The 13,434-nt window shown below is 43.1% G+C and overlaps 1 protein-coding gene across 3 annotated transcripts in view; it reads left to right on the top strand.

Annotated features, from left to right (window-relative positions):
* Positions 1-13,434, top strand: part of ANXA4 (annexin A4) — a 69,439-nt gene that overhangs the window by 34,773 nt on the left and 21,232 nt on the right. For all 3 annotated transcript variants that reach the window (XM_032410788.1, XM_032410787.1, XM_032410786.1), the window contains exons 3-4: positions 7,973-8,060; positions 11,756-11,850. In XM_032410788.1, coding sequence (XP_032266679.1) covers positions 7,973-8,060; positions 11,756-11,850 — 183 coding nt within the window. The remainder of the gene's footprint in view (positions 1-7,972; positions 8,061-11,755; positions 11,851-13,434) is intronic.

Here is a 13,434-nt window from a genome sequence, read left to right as displayed (position 1 = left end):
CTGTACAAATGCTCTATTCTGGATTTTGCTTTGGCATTACCCCATGGGCTTACATTAAGATATTATCAGAGGGGCACCTGGGTGGCTCAGTCGTTAAGTGTCTGCCTTCGGCTCAGGTCATGGTCTCAGGGTCCTGGGATCGAGCCCCGCATCGGGCTCCCTGCTCAGTGGGAAGCCTGCTTCTCCCTCTCCTACTCCCCCTGCTTGGGTTCCTGCTCTCGCTGTCTCTCTCTCTGTCAAATAAATAAATAAAATCTTAAAAAAAAAAAAAAAGAGATTATCAGAAATAGATACAAGAATCTTCACTCATATTTATTGTGGAGATCTTTTGAAGTCATATTTAATAATTATGATGGCAATGATAGCCACTGAGTTTGAATTTTTGTTTTAGTGTTTACTACTTTGCTGGATTCTGTGCTAAATGCTTTGTTATATTATTCTGCTTCATTTTTACAAGAACTCTGCGAGTTGATATCATTATTCTTAATGTACAGGTGAGAAAAATGAAACTCCCCCTATTGACAACCCAGCTAGAAAGGGTTGAAGCCGGGATGCCTGGGTGGCTCAGATGGTTAAGCGTCTGCCTTCAGCTCAGGTCATGATCCCGGTGTCCTGGGATTGAGCCCCTGCTTCTCCCTCTGCCTCTGCTGCTCCCCCTGCTTGTGCTCTCTCACTTGCTGTAAAAAAAAAAAAATTTTAAAAAAAACGCTTTCTTAAAAAAAAAAAAAAAAAAAAGGAAAGGGTTGAAGCTAAGATTCAAAGCTGGGTCTATCCCACCCCAATATCCATGTTCCCCCTACTAAGCTTTACTACCTCTCACTGTAGCCTACTGTGTCTCCTTCACAAAGACCCACAGATGAAATTTCCCTCAATATCAGAATTCCCTTTATAGTGTTGGTGACACTAAGAGTGATGTAGAGGAGATGGAACTCTCTCCATGAATATTAGATTTTACTGGATCGTGGGCACAAGGCTATGGGTACATTTCAACCAAGGCTTATATAAGATATAAAACCCTTCTCACTCAATAATTCATATCATCTCCCTGTTCTGTTTCCTCCCATTACCATAACATCCTACCACCATTTACCAAAAAGGACGTTATCAGAAAAGTCAGGAGAAAGAGACCTACTATGTGACCTGAGCCCTAAATTTAGCCATACCCTCAGCTTGTGAGCCCTAGCATTGTAAAAGCACATAGCACCAGCTATGAACAGCGGAAGGTATCCAGCTTGGGCTGAACCCCATTGACATCCTGGTGCCAAGAAGATCACTTAGATCCTCCCCATGTGCAACTTCAGCCAATCAAATGCACACTACAATGCAGACACCTGACAAATTAACCAAGGGAAAGGAGACGAGGCAGAACAGTTCTAATGCTGGTCATGACTAATTGGGTCATTTTTAAGAACAAGAAAACAGAATTCAGAATATCAAAACATGGGTTGCAAGGGCTATAATAATGCTTAGTGTCAGATACAGAGAGGAAGATATATTTAAAATCAAAGCTGGTGGGGCGCCTGGGTGGCTGTGTTGGTTAGGCATCCCAGCTCTTGATTGCAGCTCAGGTCATGATCTCAGGGTCATGAGATCACGCCCTGTGTCAGGCTCCAGGCTGGGGCATGGAGACTGCTTGGGACTCTCTGTTGCTCTCCCTCTGCTCCTACAACCCCCCCTTCTCTCTCTCTCTCCCCCTCCCTCTCTAAAAAACAAAACAAAAAACCCAAAGCTAGTTTGATTCTACCCTCTACTGCTAAATCAGGGAGCCCAGAAGAGCTCTAGTAATGCAGATTACCTCTCTGTAATCTCAGTACAAAGAAAAGCAGGGCAGTTCTGGGGCAACTGGTCTCTTTTCCTCTTACAGACACAGTGAATCTCTCATTACTGATTACAATTCCCTCTTACTTTGGCTTCTAGGCAGAGAAATCTGTGGCTTCCCTCTAATAACTGTACAGGCTCTTAAGGTCTGCATTTTGGTTTCCTTCCCACCCCCCTAGCTTTACCTTAGTTTTCTGTGTTTTATGCCCTGTCACTGAATTTCCCCATCTACTTATTTACATATTTATTTATTTTTAAAGATTTATTTATTTATTTGGGAGAGAGAGCAGGGGAGGGGCAAAGGGAGAGGGAGAGAGAGAATCCTTAGGTAGACCTGGACCCCGAGATGAGGTTCGATCCCAGGACCCTGAGATCATGACCTGAGCTGAAATCAAGAGCAGGCCACCTAACCGACTGAGCCACCCAGGCACCCCTATTTATTTATTAATTTAGATTTTATTTATTTATTTGAGAGAGAGCAAAAGTGAGAGAGATCAGAGAGGGAGAGGGAGAAGCAGATTTGCTGCTGAGCAGGGAGCCCGATGGGGAACTCAATCCCAGGATCCTGAGATCATGACGTGAGCCAAAGGCAGACGCTTAACTGACTGAGCCACCCAGGCATCTGATTTTTTATATTGCATTATATGTATTTCTCTACACTACCTCCCACAACATAAATCACGTATTAATAAATCAGTAAATATATTCAAAACATTCAGGGCACCTTGATCTTAATCAGTAAATTATCTCTAAATCATAATCCAACGGCAGTGGCCCCTACTGGTCACTAGCCTATGTTTTGCTTGCTATTGTTTTTAATTTTTGATTTTTATTTTGACAGGATCAGGTTCACTCATTTTAAATTTTTATTTATTACTTTTTAGAATTCCAGTGTCATTAACATACAGTGTTACATTAGTTTCAGGTGTACAATATAGTGATTCAACAACTCTTTACATTACTCAGTGCTCATCATAATAGTACTCTCAGTCCCCATCACCTATTTCCCACATCCCCGCCCCCTCCCCTTTGGTAACCATCAGTTTGTTCACTGTAGTTAAAAGTCTGTTTTTCTGTTTGTCTTCTTTTTCTTTGTTCATTTGTTTTATTTCTTAAATTCCACATATGAGTGACATCATATGGTATTTGTCTTTCTCTGACTGACTTACTCCATTTAGCATAATACTCTCTAGATCCATCCATGTTGCTGCAAATGGCAAGATTTCATTCTTTTTTTTTTTTTTTTTTTTTTAAAGATTTTTATTTATTCATTTGACAGAGAGAGAGTCAGCGAAAGAGGGAACACAAGCAGGGGGAGTGGGAGAGGGAGAAGCAGGCTTCCCGCGGCACAGGGAGCCCGATGCGGGGCTCAATCCCAGGATCCTGGGATCATGACCTGAGCTGAAGGCAGATGCTTAACGACTGAGCCACCCAGGCGCCCCGGCAAGATTTCATTCTTTTTAAATTTTTTATTCATTTATTTTTAAAGTTATTTATTTATTTCAGAGAGAGAGATTGAGCACGAGTTGGGGGGGGAGCAGAGGGAGAGGGAGAAGCAGACTCCCCGCTGAGCAGGAAGCCTGATGTGGGACTCGATCCCAGGACCCTGGGGTCATGACCTGAGCTGAAGGCAGACACTTAGCCAACTGAGCCACCCAGGCGCCCTTCATTCTTTTTTTTATGGCTGAGTAATATTCCATTGTATTATATCTACCACATCCTCTTTATCCATTCATCTATATGGATGAACACTTGGGTTGATTCCATATTTTGGCTATTGTAAATAATGCTGCAATAAAAATATGGGTGCATATATCCTTTTGAGTTAGTGTTTTTGCTTTCTTTGGAATACCCAGTAGTGGAATTACTGAATTATATGGTAGTTCTATTTTTACTTTTTTGAAGAACCTCCATACTGTCTTCCACAGCGGCTGCACCAGTTTGCATTCCTACCAGCAGCAACAAGGGTTCCTTTTTATTCCACATCCTCGCCAACACTTGTTGTTGTGTTTTTGATTTTAGCCATTCTGACAGGTGTGAGCTGATATCTCATTGTGGTTTTGATTTGCCTTTCCCTAATGATGAGTGATGAGCATCTTTTCTTGTGTCCATTGGCCATCAGTATGTCTTCTTGGAAGAATGTCTATTCATGTCTTCTGCCCATTTTTAATTAGATTATTTGTTTTTTTGATGTTGAGTTTGTGTAAATGTCATGAGCACGCTATGAAGGCGCACACACGAGTTGTGTCTTTCCACAGTGTCAGCTTTATTCAATCATAAAGCAAAGTTAAATCACAATTATAAAGCAGGTTCAGGATTCCAAACTCAATAACAATGCACATGTGATTAAACTTGGCTTCTTATACAGCACACAAGGCAGGACAGAAGATAAGCCACACAACAAACAAGCTCACAGAAGGGTGCAGGAAGTTAAGGAACCAACTTCACGTCAGTCTGTGGGCCTGCAGTTGAGATAAGGCCTTGGTCTGGTCTGGGTCAGCTCTCGGCACTACTGCTTCTGATGTTCAAGCAGCGAAGGATCTCGGTTCTGTTTGAAGATCAATCCAGCAGAGCCTTCGGCGGCAGTTACCTTTTTTAAGTGGTCAGACATAGAGGGGTCATGTCTGAAGAGTCTGACAGTTTGCTGCCAAAATCCTTCCCTTTTTAAAGGGATTTAATCAGTTTTGGGTCCCCGCAGACCTCCTCTGGTTTTGCTCCTTATCAGTTCTGAGTGTTAGCAGATGCTGGTCCCCGCCATACCTCCTAGCTGCAGTACCTTAACTGCTTGCGTCATTGCTTGACACAAGCTACTGCTTGAAATGAGAGACTCCATTTTGCTCCCTACAATAAATTACGTATATATTCTGGATATTAACCCCTTATCGGATATATCATTTGGAAATATCTTCTCCCATTCGGTGGGTTGTCTCTTTGTTTTGTTGGTGGTTCCCTTCACTGTGCAAAAGCTTTTCATTTTGGTGTAATCCCAGTAGTTTAATTTTGCTTTTGTTTCCCTTGCCTTTGGAGACATATCTAGAAAAATGTTTCTACCTCTGATGTCAAAGAGATTACTGCCTATGGTTTCTTCTAGGAATTTTATGGTTTCAGGTCTCACATTTAGGTCTTTAGTCCATTTTGAGTTTATTTTTGTGTATGGTGTAGGAAAGTGGTCCAGTTTTCATTCTTTTGCATGTAGTTGTCTAGTTTTCCCAACACCATTTGTTGAAGAGACTTTTTCCCATTGCGTATTCTTGCCTCCTTTCTTGAAGATCAATTGACTGTATAATCATGGGGTTATTTCTGGCCTCTCTATTCTGTTCCATTGTTCTGTGTGTCTATTTTTGTGCCAGTACCATATTGTTTTGATTACTACAGCTTATAGTATATCTTGAAATCTAGGATAGTGATACCTCCAGTTTTGTTCTTTTTTTTCAAGATTGCTTTGGCTATTCAGATCTTTTGTGGTTTCATACAAATTCTACAATTATTTTTTCTAGTTCTGTGAAAAATGCTGTTGGTATTTTGATAGGGATTACATTAAATCTGTAAATTGCTTTGGGTAGTACGGACATTTTAACAATATTTGTTCTCCCAATCCATGAACATGGAATATCTTTCCATTTGTTTGTGTCATCTTCAATTTCTTTTATCAGTGTTTTATAGTTTTCAGAGTACAGGTCTTTCACCTCAGGTTCACTAACTTTTAATCCCTTGTAACATCCGAGTACCTCTTACTTTAAGGCATTTGATCATTCTAGTGATGCTAGTCATCATCTCTGTTGTCCAGGGTGGCTCTCTCCTCCTCATGACTTTCCATTTTCCCCTCTGCCCACTCAATCAGTCTTCAGTCTCCTCCATTCTACTGTAAAAGGTCTTGTCAGGGTCACCAGGAACCTCCGTGTTGCCAAATCTGACCATTCCTTCAGTGTCCTCTTCTTCCACTACCCTTGGCACACACTGACCACTCCCTCCTTCCTCAGCCTCTGGACAACATGCTATCCTGGTTTTCCTTTTACTTCAGAGATCTTCCTTCCCTTCTTCCTTCCTTCCTTCCTTCCTTCCTTCCTTCCTTCCTTCCTTCCTTCCTTTCTTGATTTTATTTGAGAGAGAGAGAGAGAGCATAAGAGAGCACAAGCACGGGGAGGGGCAGAGGGAGAGGGAGAAGCAGGCTTCTCAGTGAGCAGGGAGCCCATGTGGAGCTCAGTCACAGGACCGTGGGATCATGACCTGAGCCAAAGGCAGACTCTTAACTGACTGAGCCACCCAGGTGCCCCAAGGAGCGATCTTTCTTGATCATCCTTTCTAGGCTCTCTGCTTGACTTCTACTACTAGAGAGGCCCAAGCTTGTCCTAGGACCCCTACCGTTGAAATCACTTCCTCCCTAGGTCATTTCATCCAATACCATCCACATGCTGATGTGTCTCGATTTGACTTCTACTTATATTTTATAACCAGCTGTGCTTTTTACAACTCCACTTGAGTGTTTAATGGACATTCCAAGCTTAACGTTTTGAAAATAGAACTTCTAAATCCCACTCCCCACTGCCCTCCACCCCCAATGCCAAATCTGATAGGTCTCTAGTTTTCCCCGTTTGGGTAAATGACACCACTCTGCACTCGGCTGCTCAGGGGAAAGATTGAGAGTTACACTTGATTCTTTTCTTTCCTCACCTCCCACATCCGTCCATCAGCAAGTTCTGTCGCCTTTGCTCCAAAATATGTGCTGAGTCTGCCTGTTTCTTCCCGTTTCAAATCTTCCACCCTCATCTAGCATCATGTCCATGGGGCTTGCTCCAGATTCTTAACTGGTCTCTGCCTCTCCCTTCAGCAGCCTGAGAGATCTTTTTAACATGTAAATCAGATCATACCCCCTCATCCCCTTGCTTAAAACCTGCCAGTGGCTTCCCACAGCACATAGGACAGACAATAAACCCCTTACCCCGGTGAGGGCTGCCTTGTTCTGGCCCCAGCCCAGCTCTCTGATTTTCCTTCTCCCTTTTTCATTTTTGAAACTTTTATTATGGAAAAGTAGAAACACATAGGAAAGTAGTAGACCGAGTATTTAAAAGAACCCCTGTGTGCCTACCAATAATTCTTTTCTTAACTCATGGTCAGTCTTGTTTCTTCTTTATCTCCACTTACTTCCCCTGACCTGTGTTATTTTGAAGCAAATTCCAGACATCTTATCCTCTCATCTGTAAACCCTTTCAATCTATATAAGATTAAAACTCTCAAAAATAAAATATAACCACAGTACCATTATCATACCTAAAAATATTAATGCTAGTTCCTTAATGTCATCAAATATCAAGTCAGTGTTCAGATTTCCAGTTGTCTCATAACTCAGTTTTTTTTTTAGTGTTGATTTAGGATCCAAATTATGATTATTGATACGCTTTTTAAAATCTCTTTTAAGCTATTATTCTCCCCTCCCCCATCTCTCTCTTTTCTTATTCTCTTTGCAATTGATTTGTTGATAAACCTAGATCATTCATCAAATAGTGTTTCTCACAGTCTGGATTTTGCTGATTACAACCCTGTGCTGTGGGTTGACATTTCCCTCTTCTAATATCTGTAACTTGCTCTTTGGCTCTAGGGGCTTGATTCGATTCAGGTTTGATATGTTCCTTTCTCGGGTGGGGGTGGGGGAACAAGATTACTGCACAGGTGGTAGTAGAACTTAGCTTACCACTGTCCTCCTTGCCCACACCAACTTGGGCCACACTGGCCTCTGTCCTGCTCCTTTAGTTCCAGCCTTGGGGCCTTTGCCTTGGCTGTTTCCTCTGCTTATAACACCACCACCACTACCACCACCACGACCCCGCAACCCCCTATCTTTGCATGGCCAGCTGCTTCACGTCATTCAGATCTCAGCCTAAATGTCACCACTCAGAGCAGCCCCTCTGGGACCTCTCTATCTGCTCCTTAGCATTTCCCACTACTGGACACCATGTATATATTCATTTGTTGGCTTGTTTACAGTCTGCCTCCTCCTGAACTAGAGCATCAGCTCCATGGGAGCAAGAGCCTCATCTCTCATGCTCACTGCCGTATCCCCAGCACCAGGAATAGTGTTTGGCCCATGGTAGATGCTCAGCAGATGCATGCTGAAGGAGATGATGCCGCTCAGTCACATCTTTCTCTGTGTGCCCAGGCAGCCAAAGGAGGCACCATCAAAGCTGCTTCAGGATTCAGTGCCACTGAAGATGCCCAGACCCTGAGGAAGGCCATGAAGGGGATTGGTAAGTGTCCCGTGGGACGGGAACACACCCTTAGGTTTTGTGCATCACAGAGTCGCACAGAGGGTGCTGGGTCCACTGGCAAAAATGAGCGGGTCTCTAAGAAAATACAGTGGGAACAAGTTGGCTTTTAAGACAGATTAGATGGGAGGGTATTCGTTACTCATTTTTCTTACAGAATTAACATTTAATGCGCTCATTCTGGATTTCCCCACTTAAATCTGTTTTGCATGAGAACATTACAAATCTATATGTAAACTTTAGAAATGTATCTGTTTTCCAGTTAGTGCTGTATGTGTTTGGTGCCATAGGGTTTACAAAGCACTTACACAAATATTATTTCAATGGGTATGTACACAACAGCCCAGCAATGCAGTGAAAGCAGTGACTGCACTTGTTATTTTCAGCCCATTTCATGGATGTGAAACTGAGACCCAGAGAAGTGAAATCACATAGTAAGTGGAACTGAGCCATGAGTCACACACAGCACGTGGGCATACTCTGGCCGCTCTTGCATGGGTGGATGTTTGGCCAGAGAAGTGCCCTTGGTTCATAGTTGCTATTTATAATCTTCTTGTGATCTGGTTAAAAACATTTGATCATGAAGCCTTATTTCCCAATTTTTCTCCCTCCAAAGAGCTTGTTTTATTAGCCCCAATGTTACTAGCAGCAAATACGACAAGAACAATAACAGACAACAGCCTGTTTTATTGCTGTGAAGTTGAGATTTAGGGAGGTTAGCTAACTTGCCCGACATCTCAGAGCTAGTAGGTGTTAGACTCAGGATTCTAGGCAATTCCAGGCAGTCAGACCCAGGCAGTGTGACTCCACAGAGCTGGAGTTTAAGTCCCCGTGCTGTCCTGCTGCCCACCTCTGAATGGAACATTGTTCTGAATCGATATGTCCTTCTCCTCATTTTCCCTTTTTCATAAATAAGATGGAAGGTGTGCTTGGCCCACTCTTTTTTTCATGTTTTCCTATTTCTTTGGTATCTAGCAAGAATACCATAATTCAGAATGTGGACCACATTGCATTCATAATTCTCAAAAGTCAGGAGACATTTGATAACTGGTTCTTGTCAATGTCTGTTATATGGGGACCAATGTAAGGCAGACAGTTGGAGGAGACGTGGATTATAAAACCTAGTCCAGCGAGTCCATGGATGCTAGATGGGTAAGGCGTGCACAGAAATAACTACAATAATGTGATAATAGCTATCATAATATGATAGTGATAGGAGGGGCACAAATGAGATCCCGTTAGGTTCAGAGAGGAGATCACATTTAATTTGGGGGCATCAGGCAAAACTTAGAGGATATAGAATTTGAGACGGGCTTTGCAAGATAAGTTGTTTCAACAGAGATAAGAGAGAATGTGTTTCAGGTGAATGGAATAGCATGAGCAAAGGCATGAGAGGAGTGTGAGCATTGTGCCTTTTCCAGTTTAGCTGAGGCCTAGGGGACTCACAGTGAATACATGGAGAGGTGGCTTGCAGCAGGAGGTATTTGGAAAGCAGGAGTTGGCTGGTACCAAAGGGAGGTCCTGGGGTTGCTACCGAGAAGGCCACCTGTAGAATCACAGACATGGGGGGATGGCCCAAAGGCATTGGCCGGGAAGCCAATGCCACAATCATGACACTCTTATGGGGTGGCTAGAGGGACATACAGACCAGTAGACTGGGAATGAAGAAGGTCAGGAGAAAGGAGTGCAGTACAGTTGCATCAAGTACAGTAATTCAAGAGCTAGGTCTGTGAATTTGGCTGCCTGGTATCCTTTTGTGTGGATATTTACAACAGTGAATGGGATATTGTAGAAAGTCTCAAATGCCGGACTGCAGCTCCTGTAGTAAACCTAGCAGACGGGGGGGGGGGGGGGGGGGGGGGGGATGTTGGTGGGGCATTGTGTATTCCTGAGCAGGGGAGGGGCCCTCTGAGAGTTTTTCTTTTTAGGAAAATGAATCTGGCAGGACTTTGGAAAGACCAATTAGGAGATAAGAATACCAGTTAACAGATGTTACGTGTGTCTAAGCCCCTAAAATCCTGAGTTGGAGTAGTAGTGGTAGGAATCAAAGAGGGGATGGAGGCAAAAACGATTTTTAGAGTTAGATTTTGTATGCCTTGGCAGGAAATTTGAATGTGGAGGATGAGAGAGGGTAAAAAAAAAAAAATCTATTTTGAGGGTTCAAACCTGACTGAAAGAAGGATGGTGCCTTTTATAGAAACGGGTGAGCGAAAGATGGATCTTCCCCCGCTGAGAGTTCTGAAGGAGAATGGGAAGGTTGTATATAGACACCTCTTTTTTTTTTTTTTTTTTAAGAGAACAGAGAGTAGGTCCCTAAGATATGTAAACAAAGTTCTATAGCTTCCGTCCCTACAGCTCACACTTTTCTGGATTTCTAATCTTGCAAAGAATAACTATGGTAAATCTAGACTTTTTCATTTCTCCCTGAAATATCCCAGTAGAATCTCTTCTGTAGTCCCTCACAATTCCCCATACAGGTTAAACAGTGAGGAAGCACAAAACTCACCAAACATACGTGAACATCCAGCTGTTACTAAGACAAGGGACCGATTTTGAAAAATCAGAATAAAGCCCCTCCCCCCCAAGTCAAAGTAGCTTCAAGAAACAGGCACACAAAATTTAGGACATTTAAAATTTGTAATTCTCATGAAGTTCTGGTCGGGTATTGCACAGTGGGAATTCGTCAGCAGTTATCAAAAGGGAACTGCCTGAGGTCAGGAAGGATAGCTTGGAAATGAAAAACACATTTACGGATCTCAGAGCGCCAGTGCATGAAGTGGGCAGCCCATAAAACCCTGCAGGCTTCACCCCCCAGGTGAAGGGGGTCGAGTACACTAGTGACGAGCACTCAGCGATGGACAGAAGTGGTGAATCACTATATTGTACACCTGAAACTAACACAATACTGTTCGCTAATTATGCTGAAATTAAGAAGCAAAACCCTGCAAAGTGCAAGTGAATTAAGAGTCCGAATTGTTTCAAAACTCAGAGGAAATGATAAGATTAAAAATGAGAAGAGGGGCGCCTGGGTGGCTCAGTCGGTTAGGCGTCTGCTTTTGGCTTAGGTCGTGATCTCAGGTTCTTGGGATCGAGCCCCGTGTCAGGCTCTGCACTCAGCAGGGAGTCCGCTTCTCCCTCTCCCTCCTCTGCCTCTCTTGCTCTCTCTCTTTCTCTCTCAAATAGATAAATAATATCTTTTAAAAAAATGAAGAGAGAAAAAGCAAGAATATGGAAGATACAGAAGAACCAAAAGACATGAAAAGAATTGCAGAGGAGGGTAAAACACAATTCCAGTCAGCATTTAGTGAATATTTAGTCACTGCGGGGCATTGTGCTAAGGAATTCACTTCCTTGTTTTATTGAACACTTGCAGCAGCCCTGTGAGGGAAGGTGCTATGGTCACTCACATTCATGGGTAAGGAAGCTGATGCTCAGAGAAGTTAGGTTTTTTTTCAGTGGTAAACAGTTGATTCAAGGAGAGGCTAAAAAAAAAAAAGAGAGGCTAAGACTCAAATCTAGCGTCTGGTTCCTGAAAAAATAGACAAACCTAGTGAACAAGGACCTCTTTTCTTAAAAAGATCTCTGCATGTGTTGGGGGTAACGCTGGTGTCCTTGGGGGACCTGTTTTCTCACTCCTCTCTCAAATCACCTCACTCACTGTCCCCACTCTCCGCCAGGCACTGACGAAGATGCCATCATCAGCGTCCTCGCTTACCGCAACACGGCCCAGCGCCAGGAAATCAGGACGGCCTACAAGACCACCATCGGCAGGGTAGGCTGCAGCCTCTCCGGCTCCGGGGGCTGACGAAGAACCTGTCAGGCAGCAGGGAGGCTGGGGTCTCTTCCTGAGCTAGATTCCTGAAGTGGCCCTGGGTTTTCAGAAGCAGATCCTTGCCCTGTTTAAAGATGTTCTTGAAAAAAACAAAACAAAACAAAACAAAATGGTTTCAGCATGTTCCCGCCACTCTCCTTAGCCAGACGTGATTTCTGGGAGCTCTTGGTGTCTTCCCACCCAGCTCCTTGCAGGGACTTGGTCGCTCAGTGGACTCTGCCCCCACCCTTCCAGCACTGCCTTCCTGATCCTGGTCAGGCTGCCGTTAGGCCACTGTGGATGGAGCAGTGTTTATATCTAGTTTGTTTTAAACAGGCTGTCCTAGGATTTAGTCTATTCCGATTCTTCCACATAAACACATTTGTCGCATATATTCATTCCTTTGATGATCCTCAGTTGAGGGACACCCTCTCAAATTCTAGAATGAGGCCAGTGTGTTGGTGAAGATGTATATAATTTGTAACCTTAGCATTCAGAGGGTGTTCATTCACCCCTTCTGCTCTGAATCGTGCACCCCTCAGGGACCCTCTTTCAAACTCCATTTTCAGCAACTCACTTACCAGAGCCAGTCCAGCCAACCTTTCCTCCACACTGTCTGTGTGATTAGCAAGAATCTTTTTACGGAGGAAACATTATCAATGAGTGTTTTAGGTCTCAGAGTACAGTAACTCTGGTAAATGTTTCTATCCTCGAGAAACGTTATAGCTAGTCCAACTGCAGCTGCTTCTCGAAGACTGGCACTAAAGTGCTGGCTGGGACAGAGCTGGTTTGGCGATCCCCCAGGGCATCTGCATGCCAGCTTTGGCTGGGACCCCAGTGGGGAATGAGATTCTTCATAGCTCAGACTGTCTTTTGGGCATTTGGAACTCTTCTCCGTCCCAAAGATACTTAATGAGCACAGATTGGTGTCAACATGCATGTGATGTGTGAACTGGAATATTCAGCCTCCGAACGAAGCTCATCTGATAGCAGTTTGTTAAGATGCCCAGTGTTAACGGATTGAGCACTGATTTGTTCATTCATGCAGTATGTGTGGATTTGAAATACAGGGCTGTGCAGTCAGGTTTGTGAGAATCAGAGATCTGACTTGAACAGTATCTCAGCTTCTTATATTGGTTGATCTTAAGCGGGTTCTTGAACTCTCTGACCTGTTCTAGGAGGAGATGTGAATAAACTTCTTTAGAATTTGGTCCTTTGTCCAAAGAATTACATTTCTTTTTAGGAATTGAGTCTTAAGAAATAATCATGAATGATCACAAAGATACAGCTAAATGCATGTATATGTAACGGTACGAAAATAGAAACGGGACCAATGAAAGAAATTATATTGCACCTACATATAGAAATTTTAGCAGCTGTTAAAAATGTCATAGGTGATTATTGACTTGGAAATATATTCAAAGTACACTGCTAAGTGAGTGAATACATTTAAGTCAGAGTCTACAAACTTTTTGATCTCAAGATCCTTTTACTTAACTTACTGAGGACTTTTTTCTTTTTGTGGATTATATCTACTGATATTTG

Source organism: Phoca vitulina, unplaced genomic scaffold (genome assembly GCF_004348235.1).
Source record: "Phoca vitulina isolate PV1807 unplaced genomic scaffold, GSC_HSeal_1.0 scaffold12, whole genome shotgun sequence".
In the NCBI taxonomy this organism is placed as follows: domain Eukaryota; kingdom Metazoa; phylum Chordata; class Mammalia; order Carnivora; family Phocidae; genus Phoca; species Phoca vitulina.
This window is presented reverse-complemented; position numbering and strand designations above follow the sequence as displayed.